This window comes from Monocercomonoides exilis (genome assembly GCF_001643675.1).
Source record: "Monocercomonoides exilis strain PA203 chromosome Unknown scaffold63-433378, whole genome shotgun sequence".
In the NCBI taxonomy this organism is placed as follows: domain Eukaryota; phylum Preaxostyla; order Oxymonadida; family Polymastigidae; genus Monocercomonoides; species Monocercomonoides exilis.
In genome coordinates, this window is record NW_027150608.1 from 178,533 (window position 1) to 197,500 (window position 18,968).

Sequence of the window (18,968 nt, forward strand, 5' to 3'; positions counted from 1 at the left end):
AAAAACTGCTCAACAAGTGATAAATTAAAAAATCCGTGATTGATCGTCAAGCTCTTCAAAATAAATGAAGAGAGTGATAAGAATTACGGAGACAAAAAAGAATAAATAGAATATAAGTGTTTTGTCAGAAATGTGAGTTGATATTTCATTTAAAGAACAAAAATTAGAAAAAATTAAAAAAAATTATAAATGTTGGTTATAGAAAATCACTATTAAAACTCTATTAATAAAAAAAAATATATTTTAAAGAAGTCTGACTGAATTAAAAGAATAAAAGAAAACCATATGTCAAACGAGGATTTCTAACTGACAAATATTCTAAACAGAAAGTTCCTGTTCTCGAGATAAGTTGATGTTATACAATGACAGTGAAATAGAGGCCTCGAAATACATTTAAATTTCATCTAAAGAGAGCAACAACAAAAAAATAATTAGATTATAACATGTAGAAAATCAAAAAAAAAATTAAAAGCAAACCAAAACGAAACATGATATGAAGTTGAAAAAATAATAGCTCGAAAAGCAATAAGAACAGCACAATAACAGAAAAAATCAAAACGTTTTAAAGAAAAAAATATAATATAAAAAATGAAGGAAGAACAACAAAGAAGAGACGTTGAGGGATGAAAAGTGGGGAGAATGAAGAAAAGATGTTTGAATTAGTGATTTATCTCATTTTACTCGCATTTACGGTTCAAATTCGCCTGTGTCTTTCTGCACAAAGCCTGGGCGTCTGTCTTCGATGCTGAACAGTATTTGATGGTCCGGATATTTCTTCATTTCTGCTTTGAAGTCGTTCCATTCTTTTTCATTTTGGAAAAGAAATCCAAAGCAGACAGATGGATCTAGCTTCAAAATCTTCATTTTCTGGTGAAGCCCTCCTCCGTGGTATGTCTTGGAGGTGGGGAAGGGGGGAACATACGAGGAATCAATGAAAGATGAAGGGATGAAGGGAAAATGATAAAATTCAGAAAAAAAAAATACATTATTACTTAAAAAATATTTATATTCCTGAAACAAACTGCTGTTGAGAACGGTACAGACAAATCGGGGTCAGACACAGCTTGTTGTGTTTGATGTGGATTCAGATAGTACACATAGTCCTCTCTTGTGGCATAGAAATAGTACGACGAGTTTGGTTTCCCGCCAATAAACCCCACAGACCATGGGAGAGAGAGCATATGCGCCACAGGCCGCACACAGTTCGGTGCTGGTTTGTTTGTGCCAAGCATCGACGTCACGAGAAGAAGCGTTGGATAAAAGATAGACTCGGGCTCGCTGCTGCTAGAGTTTTCTGAGGACGAGGATGAGGACGAGGATGAAGGAGTTGAAGATGATGATGGTCGATCTGAAGAAGCATCTTCAGACTCGTTGGTTTTCTGAGAATTTGCATCGCCTTCTGAGGTTGCATCTTTTGATTCTTCCTTCGAAGCTGATGTTGATAATGAAGTGGGAGATCCACGGGTTCCTGGAGACTGTGTCTGTGATGGTGGTGATGACGAAGCTGCTGCTATCATGCGGAAAAATGAATCAATCATTGGCTCTGGTTGCCCATCGGGTGGAGTATAGGAAGGAAGTGGAGTTGGAGTAAAGAATGGAAATCTAATGTCCTGATAAACCTGACTATTCGATGATGATGACGAAGGCCTTCGCTTCGCAATATGTTCCACAGAGCGTGTGTATATTGACTGATTTGTCATGGCAACAATACGAAGCGGAACTTGTTCATGGTTCCAAGCTCTCATTAAATCTCGAAGAACATAAGTTGCATTTCCGGGCCCAAACCATGAGCCAATACGTTTGTCGTACTTTTGCCCTCGTGTTGAGATACGTTGTAAAGAAAATGGACGATCAGGAATATCCAGGAAAAGTCTGAGAAGCCATAATGCTCTTGGACTTTCTTCTTTATGCCCTTTCGGTACACGATATCCCCTTCCCAGGTACAATCTTGAAAGTGCTTCACCAAGAAGCATTTGGCTTGTTCTTAACATACATCCCCAACCTTTGTCAGAAGTCTTTCCAGAATTATGAATTTGAGGAAAATTTTTTCTGTATGTAAATAAAAATCTTGAGTATTCATCCTCACGAAATTTTAGGTATGAATCAGGAGAGTCATCTTCCTTTTTTGTGTATCTCATTCCCATCATGTAGATGAGACCTTTGGCACCTATTTCATGTTGTGTCCAAACACACAAATTTCAATAATTTTTAAGCAATTCATTTGAAAAAGAAAATATCAAACCATCGGCACGTACTTCCATAAAGCAACAGATCTGATAATTTTTTAATGACTTATTATGGTGAAATGATCATAATTGTAACCTTTATAAAATAATAATTAAATTCCTTATTTTTTGAAGAAAAGTTGCAAAATCATGTTGTTGCTTTTTTCAATTTTATTAGCAATGGCCAATTCAAAAGTTATAAATATTCATGTCAAAGTGGGGAAAACCCTTGAAAATGTTTGCACAATTCGTTTTTTGATAATAATTTCATGTTTTGAACTTTTAGATGGCAGATGAATATAACACAGGAATGAGGAATATTGACAAAACATTAAGAATTAATTTTAAAACAAAGTATTCATTATATATTTGATATGATTTTCCATATTTTCATTTTAGTCATCAGCCTCATATAACACTTTATATGACAGATTTTAAAGATGATAAGATTCCAGACATGATTCAAAAAATAAAGCAAACCGTTTCAACAATGAAAAAAGGGAAAATTTCACAAGCCAATGGATATAGAGAAGGTTTTGTTCCCTCGTTTTTAGGATCTTTTCTTGGAATGTTTTGCATATTTCAGGAACATATGTCATGTGGAATACATCGATTGAAAAATATATTAAACAATTGAGTAATACGATTGTTGATTCTACTTACCAATTTGTGTGCAGTTGATATTTACTAATTATTTGTGATTTTTTTTTTTAGGCAAAGCCAAATCAACCAGTTCCTGGATGGATAAAAGATCTTCCTGATCCAGAACAACGAAGACGTAAAACTGAATATGTTCAAAAATATGGAAGTCCAAACGTTTATGAAGAATTTGAACCTCAGTATGAAAAGCAATTGTTTAAATAAAATTCAACAATTCTTATTTATTTATATGTCTCCAATTTTATAGCATTTCACTTGGATGTGATACGGACAAAGAAGCATTGGAAAAGGGTTTTCAGGGAATCCATGTTCAAGAGGCAGAGTTTGAATCGTTTGCAATTGCACTCGGAACGGCTGGTGAATGTGGAACCGTTATGAGAGGATTGGATATGGGATACTTCTATTTGAAGTAATATTGTAGATTTAATGTAAAAGAGAAGAGTTTATTCCTAAAGATTTATTTGTTGTTATGACTTGTACAATGAGTTTAAAAGTGTTTTTATTTTCGTTTTTTTGATATGTGACAATGCAGATTCTTTATTTATAAATATGCTTTTTTTTTTTAAAGATAGTTTATTCGAAATTTAATACCATTTTCGAATAATCGTGATGTCAAATAACAAAGCATTTTCTCCTTTTTTCCAACAAAAAAATGTCTGGAAATCTTTAATGATGTGAAAATAATTTCGAAGCCTTTTCTTCAAATCGGCTTGTGCAATCAAAATTCGTAAGTGAAAAAAAAAAAGAATGAATGAAAAAATAAAAAAGTTGTTCTTATCTCATATTGTATTTTTCAATATGATGATTTGTTATGCAAGGAAAATATGATAATAGATCAAAATCATTTATTAAAGAAATTTTTAGTGTTATACATCAAATAAATTCAATTCACAAAAATGTTTTCCAAACAAATGAAACTTAAAAATCTCAAATATCTCAAAAAGATTGAAAGTAGGGAACATCATTACTACTTTCTTGCTTAGAATCCAGGAAAATATAGAGAAATAATGTTCCAATCATAACAAGATATCCAAGAAGATTTGGTACAAAATTACCCACAGAATGTTTCTGAATAAATTCGATAGAAGCTTTAAAAAAGTTCTTGAAAATGAGTGCACACATGATTTTCTACAAAAAGGACAATCACATATCCAACTGTGCTGAAAAGAAGGCATGTTCCAACATACAAAAGCCAGTACACATGCAATCTTTATGAAAGCGAATATAAATATCTATTATGTTCATAAAAGAAGATTTGATCAAACCCTGAAGAATCTGGGTCATATTTTGCTCCAAAGGCCACAAGCATAAAGATTCCAAAAAGCAGGAATATCATCCCGAACATCGGCCACCAATTATTCGAGACAGCACATCCCACAATACATCCGGCAATTCCACTAATAAGTGATGTTATATAGTTTCATTTTATGTTGTTTACAACGAAAATTTTGAACAAAAATAAATTTATGCATACCAAGAAGCACAAAAAGCAAGTATTCCAATTTTTAGAGGTGTGAGCATCTTTCATTGAAAGTAGTATTAAGTTATTCAAAATATTTAATTAAATTCTTTTATTTAATCAGAGATTTTGGAAGTCAAACCCAAATTATTTACTAAATATGTTTATGGGTGAAAATAAAACAAATGATGAATTGTGAAAAATGAAAAATAAAGAAGTAAAAAAATAAGATCAAGTGATAGTATCGCTCCTACTTTCTATGATCTTTCTTTTTTATCCTCTTTTAGAAAATTATTCAAACAAATTACTCATATCAGAAAAAGATGATACTAATGATCAGGTGCCAAATCTTCCTGTTCTTCGTCATCCTCTTTTTCAAATGTCTTTGATGCTTGTATGCTGCTCGATTTTTCTCCTTCGATTTTATCTTTTGTTGATTCGTTATCATTATTATCTTTGTTCTCTTCTTCTTTCTCTTCCTCCTCCTCTTCTTCTTCTTCTCCTTCTCCTTCTCCTTCTCCCTCCTCTTCTTCTTCTCTTTCTTTTTCTTTTTCTTTTTCTTTTTCTTTTTCATCATCTTCTGGCTGATAATCTTCGTTGTCTACCAAAGCAATAATCCCGAAATTTGTCTGATCTTTCGATTTTTCAATCATTTTTTGTATCTCTTTTACAGATGAATTCAACAAACCATCTTTCGGGCACGCTCCAAGATCTTTAGCACACGTTACAAAAATAATTTTCAAAATAAAATTTCAAAGCAATTTTTTGTTTTTTTTGCAGTTGAAGCAACCATACCAACAGGTCCTGGCTTTAGTCCATCCAATTGAATAAGCCTCCCGTTTTTTTCTATGAATGATATAAAATGCGTTGTTACAAATTCATCTTCGTTTGGAGGCGCTGTTTGCCCCTAAAAAGTTGATGGTTTGTGCAATTGTGTTTGAATGATGTTGGCATAATGATTAATTGTTTTTATTATGCAAGTTGTTGAAATTTTTATTCCAAAAGCAAAACAAAAAAATATTTCAAAAAAATATATAAATAAAACTAAAATCAACAAAAAGATGGGATGAATATACCTCTTTAGCTGCGTTTGAATGTGAATTTTCCAATTCTTTATCTTTCATAACTTCCTTTCCCCTCTGGCCAGCAGGAACATTTTTCATTCGTTCAAAAAATCTAGTGAAAAAAGAATCTTCTCCTATCAAAGTTGTGATGTCATAAGTGTTATTTATTTGATGTAATTGTTTGAAATCTTCGCAAACTGAATTTTAAGCTCTCTTCTTTGCTGCCAAGAGCATTCAAAACCGCAATTGTCCCACATGCTATTATATTTTTAAAATATGAAGGTAATTTTATCGCAAAGCATGATTGCGTCAGTCAACTTTGTAACATAGAGCGTCTAACCTTGTCCAATCTCTGGGTCTTGATCTACAAAAAGGATGGAGCTATCTTTTGAAAGTGTATCTGGATTGAAATTAACTCCATCCCATGGATATAGCAAAAAAATAGCATGAACAGGTTGAGGAACAAATGCAAGAAGCTATATATGAGATTTGTTGATGCGAAGAGAAAAATTGAGATAATATGAAAAACCTCATCTTCAAAGCCAAGCACATCAACACAAATGTGCCTATGAGATAACCCAAGTGAGTGCATGTAGTCATTAAGTACATCAGGATTTGATTCAAGTGGGAGCCAGCTCATTTCAATGAAATGGTATTCTTCCAAAAACTCAAAAAAGTTATGGTCAGTGAAGTGTTGCTTTTTCGTAAAAAATCATGTCAAGAATAATTGAATCGCTTCCAACGCAACAAAAAAATATACCGAGCAATAGAATGAAATGAAATTCATTCAATCATGTTGTCTGAGCAGAAATTTTTCATTCAAATCCAATGAAAAAATATTCTAACAATTCCTTAAGTCTTGGAAATTTTTGAAATTGATAATTAAACTATTTTTTCCCGCATTTTAAATGAAAATAAAAAATCTGTCTGATGATTTCTTGAAAGTCTTCGTATGAGATTATTCCAACAAAAAAATTTTTCCATTTTACTTCGCAATAAAAAATCACACAGTTTTCAAATTTTTCATTATCACTCATAAGTGATCATATTAGTTGTCGAAACATGATTGCTTATGTCTAGTCTAATTTTTTGTGCTGTATGATTGAATATTTTAATTATGAATTCGAAAATAATTTTTAAGGATTTTTCCAAATTTTGTGACTTTTTATTTGGGTGATTATTTTTGAAATCGAAACTTTTTTCGGGGTGTTGATTTTTCAAAGATTGTTTTCCTTTGAGAAGAAATTCAATATTCAAATGCCAATATTATCACAACTGTTTCAAAAACAAATGAATTATCTGAAGAAAAAATTAAGAGGTCTTGAATATGCCTGTTCACTTTTCAGTGTTCATTTGTTGACATTCAAAAGAAAATTCTCTAAAGATATTTTTTGTTCCAAAAAATATGATTTCCAAAATAATCACCCAATTTGTAATACCAATGTTATTCACTTCAACAACATTCAAAACAGTTATTGTTTATTCATTTCAGAATATAAATATTTTGTGTTTGTGATTGGAAAAAGAAGATAGTTTAAAACTGTCAATTGAAATATAGTCAGTGTTTAATAATGGTGGACACTTTCAAAAACTGCGGACAGAGGCATTATCTCGCCAACAGTTGATAGTTGCTTTTTGACATTTAATCCAAGGATTCCCTCAATGAATATGAACTTATAAGATATACAGAAATGAAACAACTTGCTCTTAAAAATCAAGAAAATTGCATTTTCTATTTTCGGAAAAACTCGGAAAAATAAGATTCTTCGAGTTACTCCGAAAAGAAAAAATTGTTTTTATATAATTTCATTTTATTGGTTTTGTGATTAAAACTATTCATATTAGTTCATATTCATTGAGAGAATCATTGGATTAAATGTCAAAAAGCAACTATCAACTGTTGGCGAGAAAATGCCACTGTGCGCAGTTATTGAAACAAATCACAATTATTAACACTAACTATAATTCTATTGCAATTTTTTGATTTTATGTGTCTCTCACCCCTATATAACCTCTCTTTCAAAATAAATAACAAACAAGTTACAACCCAGATCAAAACCATGAGGAATAAGGCACATCTTTACGAAATATGGAGGAAAATACAGACTTTCAAGCTTTTTGTGCACTTAGCATTATAAAATCGATTCGCTCATAACATTATAAAACTTCATCATATCTCAAAACAAGTTTGTTTTCATATCTGTCAAAAAACGACATTGAAATAATAGCAAAATGTTTTGTGACATTCCATGAATGTCAAAAAATGAACACATTTTAATTTTATTTTTTGAACCAAAAAGTTAATCAAAAGTGCATAATTTTTCAATGAAAATGCCAAAAATCAAATATATTGTCCCAATCAATTTAAGAAAAACTAAAATATCGGTCATTCCATGAAAAATCACAAATGTTTTTTTTTTTTTTTTTTTTTTTTTTTTTTTTTTTTTTTTTTGGGTTAAACAAAATTGGAGATTTTTTGATCAATTTTATCTTTTAATACTGAAATCTTAATGACATATAGAATATGAATTCACAAACCTATTCGATGTGAGAATATGTGCATGCATAAAAAATCTGATTGAGTTTTTTCAATAAATCATCAAATTAGGAACATTTTTATTTCACTCATAAATTAAACATTTGCGACTTTTCAAAAAGAATGACCTAAATAAAGACTAATATAAAGACAAAATTTCAATACAAATTTATATAAACAAAACAAAACAAAACAAAACAAAATTTGAAAATTTGTAAATTATTAAATAAAAAAATAAGAAAAAAAAATAATAATAATTATTGCAATAATTAAAATTATTATTTTAACAAGAATAATAATAGTTATTTATATTTACTCATAAAAACTCTTGAAAACAATTTTTTTAATTGGGACAAAATTTTAGCAATAATGAAAAAAAACGAGATTTGTTCCAAACTTTTTCTGCAATCATGTAATTATAACACTTTCATTCTCATGCATAACAATAAAGGGAAATTTAGAAAATGAGAAAAATATTTGAAAATATAGCGTGGAACAAAATTCATGAAGCAATAAATTTTGTCCCAATTCAAAAAAGATATAAAAATTTTTGGACTGAATTATTCAATTCAAATTAGAAAGTATTTTTCATTTTGATAGCGAATAAAAAAAGTGGGAAATTTAATATAAATTCGTTTGCAGAAAGTATTAATACTTCAAAAAATGCATATATCAAACCCAAAAGGTTAAACCGAAAAATGTTGATCGAAAGTGATTTTTATCGAATTTTGATAACATCAAAATTCTGATTGAGTAAAATCACATTTGATTCAATCTAATAAAACTAATCTATTCCAATAAACAATTATTAACTATTTTCAAATATCACTTATAGATATGAAAAAGGTCTATGAAAATACAAGAGCGCGAACAATTTCAAATAACATTTCATAAAAAAAAGTTTCCACTTAAAAGGAGAAATTATTTAAAGTACATTAAAAATAAAATTTAAAAATTAAAATGTAAGCGCAAAAGAATTGGTCACTCATTGTACTTAAAAAAACATAAAATAAAATTAAAAGAAGTTCTTTTCGAAGAAAACCTTTCCAAACACTTTGCAGAAAAATTAATAATAAATAAATTTGTAAAAAAAATTTACCTTTTCATCATTTACAAGAACTGTTCAAAATTCAAAAAAGAACAAAATATCCTGAATAATCATACAATAATGAGTAGACATTTAATAAATCATACAACTAGAGCATATTTGACAAATAGAAAGGTTATATACAGGTTAAATTATGGAATCCATTTCTTTCTCCTCTTCATACGTATCATCGTCATCATCATCTTTTCTCTTTCTTGCCATGGAAAGTGAACTGATCTCCAACAGTTGAGAAACCTCTTTATCTTCTTCCTTTGTTGATTCTTGGCACAAAGGTTGTTGGCCAACTTCTTCAGCAAAGCCCGTGCTCGGAGAAATGGCATCAAAAAACGATAAATCGGGTGTAAAAATATGTAAAATACGTTCATTGGAGCATGAATCGCTGATCGCTTGAAACGGATCTGATTGTGAAATATTTTCTGAATGTGAAGAAACGCTAAAATTGATAAATTTTTATTTTGAAAGAAAAACATATTAAAAAAATCAAGCAAATATTTATTGCTAATAAAAGTAAAACCTAAAATCAATGCACCTCATGGAATGAAAAACATCTTCGTGAAAAGGTTTTGAAACGTATGGCTGTTTTTGTAACATATGAATTTCTCTTAATTTTTTTGTAACCACAGTTGAAGAATTTTCTGAAAAATTATCCTTATATTGTGTTTTGTTACACTTCAGAAGTAGCTTTTCTCTGGACTTTTCTTGACGTCGCCTTCTTCTCCATTCCTTGTGGCTCTTTTTCTTTAGTGGACAACGTTTTTCAACATGACCAACTGAATGGCAAAAAAAACATATTCGCTTATCATCATTTGGACAATTGCAGCTCAGATGACCTGGCTCTCCACATTTATAGCAAAGCTGACTTAAGGATTCTCTTTTTATTTGGAAAGAAATTAATGGACATTTGTCAGATGAATGCCCAACTTCTCCACATCGAAAACAGCGGATACAACGGTTTAAAATCACTTTTGAGGAAGAACCAAAGAAAGGTGCCTTTTTATCAAAAGCTGAAGAAGATATTTGAGTCGAATTTTTTCGAGCAGTTAAAATAGGAGATGGCAAAGTACCTTCTTTCTCATTTTCGCAAACAAAATGAAAAGGCATAAAGCTTGAAGATAGTTTCAAATATTGTCATTAACACAATATCACAAAAGAACTTAGCATACCAAGAAATAGAACTGTACGAAGAAGGAATCAGTTCGAAATTAAAACGATCTGAAACCATTGCTTAATATTTTTCTCAAAACTAACTTTTTCAAAAATTCAAGTTTATTTTTTCATGTTTTTAATAAAAAACCATCTTAATCTTCGGAGCTCTATTAAATTCAACTTAAAACTCACTAAATTTCACTCCCTAAAATAAAAAGAAATAATTAATTCAACATAACTCATGTTGATAAACAAAACTATAATAAAAATTGGAACAACATTAAAAAATAACACAATGTCTTCCGAAACTATATAGAAACTAAACTACTTTGCTTGATAGTAAACATCGACCAACTTTGAGCGAGAACCTCCACCAGAATGGTGCCAGAAGGTCTTAGAGTGCTTGCTTCCCCATCCCCATTGGATCTTAACCTTTGTCTTGAAACCGTGCCACTTAACCTTGACCTTAATCTTTGTTCTCAATTGCCACCATCCCTCAAATCTGACATCATATGGTTCATGGTTTGCATACATATAGAACCCAACGCGACATTGGTTTCCATCAACATATGCAGTTGGATCAAGATGTTCTGCAATTGATCCTGAAAGGGTTATTCCTGCTTTAGCAACTGCAACAGATGCCTCTGCACCAGCATGAGCTGTTGCTTTTCCACGTGGAATCAATTGAACAGATGCTGTTAGCTGCTGGACACACAATGAATAATGCAAGCTTGCTGAAAACTCGAACGTAACGCCTGCTTTAAATGTAATCTTAACAACATAAACCATGATTGAATAAGAGAATGATAAATCTTTATTCCATGTTGCAAGTGTGATTGTTCTATCAACACAATCAAGCCATGGGAAGGATTTTTGATAGAATACATGACCAAACAAAGACAACTCGATTGCATTTCTGGTTGGTGATCCATACAACTGACCGTATTCTGCATAGGCGTGGGCAGCTGAAAACGTTTTTCCAAGAATCAAGATGTCAATATCACCATATGCACCAGCAATATAACTTCTTGGCCCATCAAGTTTGCATCCTTTCTTAACTGCAGCAACTGCACTTGCTGAAATTTTCAGACCAATATTTTTGTTTCCAAATGTATATGATTTATCAAATCCACGGCAAACATCTGTATCTCCAGGACATGCCATTTTTCCATCAATAAAATCTGACTCAATAAGATCTTCTTCCTCTTCTTCAATCTCTGGTCTTCTATTAAGATAATAAGCATAATTTAAATATGGAACCTTAACAAGATGTCCGTTCGCTTGCATAAATTCTTCTGGTGATTGGAATTCAAAGTTAACTTCTTCGCTATTTCCCATTGCGAAATTGTTCAATTCAGTAGTTCCGTAAACAAACATTGTTGCAGCTGATTCATCATTGCTCTGAACATCATCAACATCTTTGTACAAGTTTATTGAAGTTTGTGATTTTGAAGAAACAATTCTGTCATTCATAATTTGTCTAACATTTGATGCATCAATACTAACATTCTTTGCAGAAAGTCCTTCATCCAAAAATGCAACAAAATCATCTTCAGTGTAATGTGAATTAACAATTGTGCTTGATCCATCGCTTTCAGTTTGGAAATATTCAAAATGAGAACCTTGTGGATCAACAACATTCACTGATTCGTAATCAGAATTCGATTGTGCAATAATATTTGTGCGCAAGGCATATGCAACGCCAATTTTCAGAGCAACTTGATCCTCTGAATCGTCTTCATCTGCAGCAACATCTTGAATTGTACCGTCATTCAAATGAGTGAAGTACAATGGATTTGAAAAATCCTTTAAAAAAAGACAAAATCCAAATTAATTTTATAATAAATGATCAAATATCACACAGAATCAACATCTGAGTCATGAACAGTATTCTCTGATGATTCTGTATTTCCAACAACTCCTTGCACGTTGTTAACTGTCATTTCGATGTATGCGCCTTTTGAAGTTACTTGGAGTACTTTAAAATTTGCATCACAATTAATATTAATTTGAGTTGATTCTTCTTCATTAGAATCGGAAGTTGTAACTGTTCTTACATCAGAATTATACTTGTAGCTGAAAGTTTCACCTTTCTGGTAAAACAAACCAGAAGTTAGTGAAAGAGAAAATAGAAACGCTAACAACATTTCTAGATCAACACTGCATATAATATCGATTTCAATTTCTTTGAATACTGGGTCCTCACATAATTATTTTTTTGATAACTTCAATAAATCATGATCATAAATTTTTATAAAAAAAATCATTAATATTAAATTTAAAAAATTACACATGCAAATTTTGATATTTCTCAATGTTATTTTATTGTTAAAAGTTTGAAAAATAAGAATTTTCTTTCATTTTTAATAAAAAAAAAAAATAAATTAGTCTGCTTTTCAGTTTTCTCTCTATTTCTATCATTTTTTAAACTCTCTTTTTCAATGAAAAATATCTGTTGGATTTATTCTTATCATGAAATTGGTTTATGTGTTTCAAAGAAAAGGCAAATGATTGGATAAAAATAAATGGGATAAAAAAGGTTTTTGAGACGAGAAAAATGTCCCAACCTGGAATTGAACCAGGATCACGGCAAGTTTTTGCTAAAAGTGCCATATGCTTTCCTTTTGCACCACCAGGACTAGAATAGAAGAACTTCATTCATTTTTCCGAATCGCGAAAATTCGACTGAATCACATCGATTTAGTTAGAACTTTTTGGATTTTTCTTTAACTTTTCGAACCTTTCTTTAACTTTTTCGTGTCCAGTTGGGGAATTTTATTTTTTATGATGTGATCTTTCTTATTTTTGTTTTCCAGTTATTTCAATAGCACTTTGAAAATAAGAAGCGTGTTACAAACAGAAGGTTTATATATCAGTTTGAAAACTTTCAAATTTACTTTTTTTTAAAATATGTTCAATTTTGATTCTTCTTTTGAATATAACATATAAACCAGATATCCTGACACTGACTTCGACAATATTCAATATAAATTTGAATTGCCGTGTTTATTTTTATGAAATTGATGTATTTATCGATTGAATATAAACATTTGTTGAAAAAATATTCTTCTGAATGAAATTTTCAATTTTTGTTTGTTTGTTAGTTATTTAATAGCATATCAGTATTTTCTTTTATATTTTTTGTAAAATAAAGTTAAAATAAAATTCAAGAACTCATTATTAAAAGCTTTCTGTTTAATTTTTGAAAAAGTTAAAAATCTATGATGTGAAAAGGAAAAAACAATAAAAACTTAATGCTTTTCTTTGAGAAGAGCTTGCAATGGTGTTTGTGTTGGTTGTTGACTTAAGGCATTTGATAAAATTGTTGATGAAGAGGCAGAGGAACTGGGCGTTGAACGAAATAATCGAGTTGATTTCCACTGGTTAGGGATGTACCAGGAATGCTGATCTCTTGTATCTTTTCTTTCTTTATTTGTCATTTCGCTCTCTTTTTCTATTTTTTTGTCTCTTTCCTCTTTTTCTTCCAATGAGACTTTCTTTTTCATTTCTTTCGTTATATTTTCTTGGATCTGAACGTCTTTTGGGTCTTGGGACTCATCCGAATCATCTGAAAAAGAAAAGTTATGGCATATAAATATATAAAAATGAATAAATAACATGAAAAAGAACAATATGGGTTAAAAAATAAAAAACACACTATCTGCCTGAATAGGCAGAATTGTTAATCTTGGTGATGGAACTTGGCTCGGATTAAGTCTATTTTTCATTCTAACTCTGTATTGTTCATTTGCAATGTTCTTTGCCTTCTGTCTTTTCAAATACTCAATTGTCAGAGCATCTAAAAAACGTTGATTTGCATCCAGATCATGAGTTGTCAAAGGATTTTTCAAAATATGGTAATTTGTTAAACAACAGGCAACAATAAAATAATCTGCTATTCTTTCAGGCTCAAAAGGCCACTGCCTCCGGAAAACAGGAAATAGCGTCTTGAGCCTTCCAAAAAACCGTTCAACTATTACTCTTTTCGATGCCAATTCTTGAGTACCCACAGGTTTAGTAATAATTGCATCAAGCTCTGGCTTTGCCCCGATATAGGCAGAGTCAGCCAGTATTTTCGAGCCTTTCAGTTGATCCTTAAAGAGCGGATAATGCTCCTTAAACACTGTGAAATCATGAGTGGACCCTGTGTGAACAGAACTTATTGTGCAGGCTGTTCCAACAGCAGGGTTCACTCCGACTTCGACCTTCACACAATAGATGTGGTGTTTGCCACTGTAGAATTTTTTGCCATTCATTAGACTACCTCCTGGCCTGTTTATTGGTAAAACGGTGCAATCCAGAACAATTGCAACATCATTCATATCGATTAAGCGATTCTCTCTGAATGTCAAAAATAAATGGGTAAGTGGCTCTTTGATATCTGAAACAATTGAATGAAGCAATTTGACTGTTGAATTTTTTGTTTGATAGTAAGAAGATGCCAAAATATGAGTTAATGTTGTAGAGCCATCATGCAAAAAATTCATTAAAAGAAATAACTGATCTCTGAACTCGTTCACTGCTCTTTCCTTTCCTCTGTGGGGAGAAACCTCATCGCTAAGAAGTCGCACAAGGAGATCGAATTCAAACTGGGCAAAACCTGTTAATCGGAAATATGATGTTATTGGTTCACCTGTCAACTTTTTTGCAAAATCAATTACAGATTTTTTTGTCTCCTTTTTTTCAACTTCAACTCGTTCTGGAATTGCATTTCGCTTTTCGACGGAACTCAAGACATCAAGAAATGATGTTTGAGACATCAGCGATAAACCAACGTTGTTCACGGATCAATATTTCCCATTTTTTGAATATAATTTCTTAGGATCGAGTTCCCATCATTTCAACTATCGGATGTGACTCAATCACATCGATGTGATTCGAACTTTTTCATTCTTTCTCAAACTTTTTGTTTCGAGATTAATAAAAGAAGAATTGATTAAATAACATCAATGAAGTTCTAGTAGAACTTGTTCGAATTTTCCCTGCCGCACCGAATTGATTGAAGAAATTCGAATTATTTGTGACTTTTTGAATGTTTCTCGCTCAATTCGGTATTTTCTCAATCTTTTTCCAGGCAACTCGAGGATTTTCAAATTTTTTTTGTTTTGTAACTTGTGATCATAACTTTTTTTGTTTCTTAAATTACTTCACCATTATTTTGAGTTAGGTTTTAACATTTTGTTTGTATGTTTATTATATGTAATTAAAACTTTTTATGATCGGTTTTTTGAGTTTTGTTTATTTTTTGTTTAGTGCATTTATATCATGTTTTTATGCAATTTTAACGAGTATAAATAACTTTTAACCATTTTAAACTATATTTTTTATATGTTTAGTATAAATATGATAGTTCTGAATGTTTAAATAATATTTTTTTAACAAATTCACTCATTTCATATTTTTATATTTTGTTTTAAGTATTAACAATGAAATAAAGTTATTCGATAAAAATTTCTTGTATTCTTATATATGTTTTATGTAAATTTAAACAAAAAAACTTATCAATAATAAAATCATATTGTATTTAGATAAAAAGGTAACCAAGGTGAATTGAAAAATAAAAAACAATAGAAAAACTCACTGTCTTTGGTTTAACAAGCTCTGCAAAGGAGTTTCGCTGACTCTCTTTTCTTTTATTGAAGCACTAGAGGAAGAAGCAGAAGGAAAGGAAGACGATGATGAGGGTTGCTGAAAGCGAAGAGACCTCCACTGATTTGGTAAAAACCAACTTGATAATTCGTCACTGTTTCTTTCTCTTTCTTCATCTTCATCTCTTTCGTTGATTATTATTTCGTCTCTCCTTTCCTTTTCTTCGACAGTTTTCTTTTCTTTCTTCTCCTTTTCATCTTTTCTTTCTTTTTCTCTTTGATCTTCCCCAGTTCGCTGCTCTTGGGCTTCAGAATTGCCTGAAAAACATAGTTATGGTAATGTTAATATAAAAACAAGTAAAATAAACATTATAAACATTAATATGGGTAAAAATAAAAAAGTCTAACTATCTTCTGAATAAAATAGAGTTGTGATTGATGATGGTGTTGGAGCTTCAGGATTCAATCTTTTCTTCATATTGACTCGATAGCGTTCATTAGCGATTCGCTTTGCTTCCACTTTCTTCTCATGTGACTGCATCAAATATCCAATGAATCGAGAATTTGCATCTGAGTCGACTGCAGTCAGTGGATTTTTCAGGATGTGAAAATTCGTCAAACAGCATGCAATTGTGAAATACTCCGCCACTCTTTCCACTTCAAATGGCCATGGACGCCTGAAAACGGCAAAAAGAGTCTTCAACCTCCCAAAAAATCGCTCGACAATTACTCTTTTGGATGCCAATTCGGGTGTTCCGACAGGTTTTGAGATTATTGCACCCAATTCTGGTCTTGCTCCAATGTATGCTGAGTCAGCAAGTATCTTTGCTCCTCCCAATTGACTCTCAAATTGAGGTAAATGATCTTTGAAAAGGACAAAATCATGTGTTGACCCAGTTTGGACGTGACTAATTGTACAAGCAGTACCAATTCTAGGATTAACACCAACTTCCACCTTCACACAGTAAATATGATGCTTTCCACTATAAAATTTCTTTCCATATTCCAACCTTCCACCTGGACGATTTGTGGGAATTACCGTACAATCCAAAACAAGACCCACCTCCTTCATTCCTTCTAGACGATCTGGGCGAAAAGTGAGAAATAAATCAGTCAAGGGCACTCTGATGTCTGCAGCAATTCTGTGAAGAAGGCGAATTGTTGCATTTTGAGTGTCATAAAAAGAAGAAGAAAGCATAAATGTTAGTGTAGTGGAACCATGATGAAGAAAAGTGAGTAATAAAAAAAGTTGATCAGAAAAATTGTTGATTGCCTTTTCTTTTCCTCGATGAGGAGATATTTCTTTTTGTAGAAGTTGAAGTAACAAATCGAACTCAAATCGGGCGAAGCCCGTAAAGCGAAAAAAAGCAGTTGGTGTGTTGTCCAAAATATTCAAAGCTCTTTCGATGATTGAAGTGGTTTTTTTTGTTTCTTTGATAGCAGGAGAAGCAGGCATTTTATTTCTTTCTTCAACTCTCTCTAAGACACTCAAAAGTGAAGATTCAGACATTGATCGAAACAGTCAAAAAATGATAACAACAAACACACCCTTTATATGTAAATATTTTTGTGATCAAAAAGGACCCATGATAAAAAACAATGGATGTGATAAAATCACATTGGAACTTAGTCGATCTTTTTGGAATGATATCAAACTCAAACCAAAAAGAAAAAGTTAATGCGATATAACAAAATAAATTCGAATAAGTTCTAGTAGAACTTAAACGAATTGAGCGGGTCAATTCGAATTGACTAAGTCAAAACGTTTTTTGTTTATTTTATTGGTTTTGACTCAATCAATTCGGTTTTTCATTTATTTTTGATCACTGTTTTTTCATTTTTATTATGGAAACATTTTGATCTGATTTTTTAACATGTTTCATGAAACTTAATGTTTAGAACAAATTGACTGAAAAACGCAACAGGGTGTGTTTATTTATTTATTATTCTTTTGATTGTGCATGGTTTTTTTTTCGATCAAACAATATTATTATGATCCAAAAATTTTTGTGTAAAATGTGTTTCGAGCCGAATCATGAAACGATCTGCATTGCAGGTGAGATTGGGACAATCAGGAGTTTAATAACAAAGGTGAAGCGACAGTTTATTTCGCGTCCCGATTTCCTTTTCACTTTTTTTTTTATAATTTTTAATTTCATTGACTCTACATTGAAAAAATCGATGATCAGCTTTTTTTCATTGAATATTTTTAAATAATTTTTCCTCAATTTAAAAAAAAAAAATATTTTAAATATAAAAAAGCTACTGTTTAATATTTTTGAAAAGTGAATTGATATTATAGAAAAATTTGTTAAGAATATTATAAGATAATTACTTCTGGCTTAGCAGTGATTGCAAGGGACTTGAATTTGTGTTCTTTTTTGATGATCCTGCTTTTTTTGAAATATCTAAAGATGTTCTGCATGAAGTTGAAGATGAGGAAGTCGTTTGTGCAAAATGAAAATTTAATGAGTCTGAAGCATTTAAACTTTCATTTTGAGATAGAGGAATTGATGAAGATAATTGATCAAAACTGGAAAATGAAGAGACTTGGGAAGAAGATGAAAAGGAAGATGAAGAAGATGAAGATGGTGAAGAAAACGCAGGAAAAGGTTGAGTAGAAGTTTGAGTGAATAAATTGGTTGACTTCCATTGATTCGGAAGAAACCAAGCCTGAGAATTGTCAGAAATCAAATTTTGTTCATCAGAAATGCATCTTTCTCGCTCAAGCGCTTCAATTCTTTTATTATTCCTTTGATCTTGAATTGTCTCAATTTCTTTCTCTCTTCGCTGCTTTGCTTTTTCAGCTAATAATGTTCTGTGATCACTATCTAAATCATATGGGTCATTCTTTTTGAAAAGTCGCTCCAGATCAAAAATTCATCCCATGAAAGTTAATAAAAAACACTCCGTTCCCATTACACAAATGAAAATATCGAATTTTCACAATAATGTTTGTTGGCTGATAACAAACTTTTTTATAAGAAGATATATTCAACCACAAAAAATTATGTATCAATTTTTTGATCAAAATTTAAATATCATTTTTTCGATGAAAAAGAGTTTCACTTGATTGAAGCACTTTGCAATTGTTTATTAATGAAATGAACAAGGTGCGTTTCAATTTTATTTCATCAAAATTCTGAGATTCGAAGATAAATCAAATTCTTATTTGATTAAAA

General features: G+C 31.1%; 8 protein-coding genes across 8 annotated transcripts; 1 reads left to right on the forward strand and 7 right to left on the reverse strand.

Moving 5' to 3' along the window:
- Positions 1-102: 102 nt before the first annotated feature.
- On the reverse strand, positions 103-2,299 carry MONOS_5427 (Autophagy-related protein 4 A (Atg4A)). The gene is made up of 3 exons (XM_067875573.1): positions 2,243-2,299; positions 1,023-2,167; positions 103-894 (listed from the first exon to the last, which is right to left on the reverse strand). The coding sequence occupies exons 1-3, from the start codon at positions 2,259-2,261 to the stop codon at positions 688-690; spliced, it is 1,371 nt and encodes a 456-aa protein (XP_067719358.1). The 5' UTR covers positions 2,262-2,299; the 3' UTR covers positions 103-687.
- A 26-nt stretch (positions 2,300-2,325) lies between these two features.
- On the forward strand, positions 2,326-3,538 carry MONOS_5428 (uncharacterized protein). The gene is made up of 6 exons (XM_067875574.1): positions 2,326-2,462; positions 2,512-2,579; positions 2,625-2,758; positions 2,812-2,894; positions 2,940-3,064; positions 3,133-3,538. The coding sequence occupies exons 1-6, from the start codon at positions 2,376-2,378 to the stop codon at positions 3,296-3,298; spliced, it is 663 nt and encodes a 220-aa protein (XP_067719359.1). The 5' UTR covers positions 2,326-2,375; the 3' UTR covers positions 3,299-3,538.
- MONOS_5429 (uncharacterized protein) lies at positions 3,498-4,510 on the reverse strand. Its single transcript, XM_067875575.1, has 4 exons — positions 4,360-4,510; positions 4,151-4,282; positions 4,006-4,093; positions 3,498-3,953 (listed from the first exon to the last, which is right to left on the reverse strand). Exons 1-4 carry the CDS (start codon positions 4,404-4,406, stop codon positions 3,822-3,824), a joined length of 399 nt encoding a protein of 132 aa, XP_067719360.1. The 5' UTR covers positions 4,407-4,510; the 3' UTR covers positions 3,498-3,821.
- On the reverse strand, positions 4,433-6,087 carry MONOS_5430 (putative Ubiquitin C-terminal hydrolase 3). Its single transcript, XM_067875577.1, has 6 exons — positions 5,938-6,087; positions 5,749-5,884; positions 5,607-5,666; positions 5,421-5,542; positions 5,140-5,251; positions 4,433-5,056 (listed from the first exon to the last, which is right to left on the reverse strand). Exons 1-6 carry the CDS (start codon positions 6,046-6,048, stop codon positions 4,674-4,676), a joined length of 924 nt encoding a protein of 307 aa, XP_067719361.1. The 5' UTR covers positions 6,049-6,087; the 3' UTR covers positions 4,433-4,673.
- A 2,417-nt stretch (positions 6,088-8,504) lies between these two features.
- On the reverse strand, positions 8,505-10,252 carry MONOS_5431 (uncharacterized protein). The gene is made up of 3 exons (XM_067875578.1): positions 10,216-10,252; positions 9,567-10,157; positions 8,505-9,485 (listed from the first exon to the last, which is right to left on the reverse strand). Exons 2-3 carry the CDS (start codon positions 10,151-10,153, stop codon positions 9,179-9,181), a joined length of 894 nt encoding a protein of 297 aa, XP_067719362.1. The 5' UTR covers positions 10,154-10,157; positions 10,216-10,252; the 3' UTR covers positions 8,505-9,178.
- A 48-nt stretch (positions 10,253-10,300) lies between these two features.
- Positions 10,301-12,364, reverse strand: MONOS_5432 (uncharacterized protein). Its single transcript, XM_067875579.1, has 2 exons — positions 12,061-12,364; positions 10,301-12,004 (listed from the first exon to the last, which is right to left on the reverse strand). The coding sequence occupies exons 1-2, from the start codon at positions 12,343-12,345 to the stop codon at positions 10,523-10,525; spliced, it is 1,767 nt and encodes a 588-aa protein (XP_067719363.1). The 5' UTR covers positions 12,346-12,364; the 3' UTR covers positions 10,301-10,522.
- Positions 12,365-13,449: 1,085 nt separating this feature from the next.
- Positions 13,450-14,958, reverse strand: MONOS_5433 (putative DDE superfamily endonuclease; the record flags this gene model as incomplete). Its single annotated transcript, XM_067875580.1, has 3 exons — positions 13,450-13,766; positions 13,857-13,997; positions 14,205-14,958. The coding sequence occupies 3 exons, from the start codon at positions 14,956-14,958 to the stop codon at positions 13,450-13,452; spliced, it is 1,212 nt and encodes a 403-aa protein (XP_067719364.1).
- A 1,231-nt stretch (positions 14,959-16,189) lies between these two features.
- Positions 16,190-16,984, reverse strand: MONOS_13802c2 (putative DDE superfamily endonuclease; the record flags this gene model as incomplete). The annotated part of the gene is made up of 1 exon (XM_067866539.1): positions 16,190-16,984. The coding sequence occupies one exon, from the start codon at positions 16,982-16,984 to the stop codon at positions 16,190-16,192; it is 795 nt and encodes a 264-aa protein (XP_067719365.1).
- Between the last annotated feature and the right edge of the window lie 1,984 nt (positions 16,985-18,968).

Excerpts from the sequence above, each read along its gene's own strand:
- MONOS_5427 (XM_067875573.1), bottom strand. Across the intron at positions 895-1,022 it reads CTGTACCGTTCTCAACAGCA|ACATACCACGGAGGAGGGCT; the intron begins GTTTGTTTCAGG and ends CCCACCTCCAAG.
- MONOS_5428 (XM_067875574.1), top strand. The coding sequence starts at position 2,376 with ATGTTGTTGCTTTTTTCAATTTTATTAGCAATGGCCAATTCAAAAGTT. Across the intron at positions 2,759-2,811 it reads AGCCAATGGATATAGAGAAG|GAACATATGTCATGTGGAAT; the intron begins GTTTTGTTCCCT and ends TGCATATTTCAG. Across the intron at positions 2,895-2,939 it reads TTGATTCTACTTACCAATTT|GCAAAGCCAAATCAACCAGT; the intron begins GTGTGCAGTTGA and ends TTTTTTTTTTAG.
- MONOS_5429 (XM_067875575.1), bottom strand. The coding sequence starts at position 4,406 with ATGCTCACACCTCTAAAAATTGGAATACTTGCTTTTTGTGCTTCTTG. Across the intron at positions 4,094-4,150 it reads TATGACCCAGATTCTTCAGG|ATTGCATGTGTACTGGCTTT; the intron begins GTTTGATCAAAT and ends GCTTTCATAAAG. Across the intron at positions 3,954-4,005 it reads TCCTTTTTGTAGAAAATCAT|AAACATTCTGTGGGTAATTT; the intron begins GTGTGCACTCAT and ends GAATTTATTCAG.
- MONOS_5430 (XM_067875577.1), bottom strand. The coding sequence starts at position 6,048 with ATGAGCTGGCTCCCACTTGAATCAAATCCTGATGTACTTAATGACTAC. Across the intron at positions 5,543-5,606 it reads AGAAGAGAGCTTAAAATTCA|GAGAAGATTCTTTTTTCACT; the intron begins GTTTGCGAAGAT and ends CAACTTTGATAG. Across the intron at positions 5,057-5,139 it reads ACTAAAGCCAGGACCTGTTG|ATCTTGGAGCGTGCCCGAAA; the intron begins GTATGGTTGCTT and ends CGTGTGCTAAAG.
- MONOS_5431 (XM_067875578.1), bottom strand. The coding sequence starts at position 10,153 with ATGCCTTTTCATTTTGTTTGCGAAAATGAGAAAGAAGGTACTTTGCCA. Across the intron at positions 9,486-9,566 it reads ATGAGGTGCATTGATTTTAG|CGTTTCTTCACATTCAGAAA; the intron begins GTTTTACTTTTA and ends TATCAATTTTAG.
- MONOS_5432 (XM_067875579.1), bottom strand. The coding sequence starts at position 12,345 with ATGTTGTTAGCGTTTCTATTTTCTCTTTCACTAACTTCTGGTTTGTTT. Across the intron at positions 12,005-12,060 it reads ATGACTCAGATGTTGATTCT|GATTTTTCAAATCCATTGTA; the intron begins GTGTGATATTTG and ends CTTTTTTTAAAG.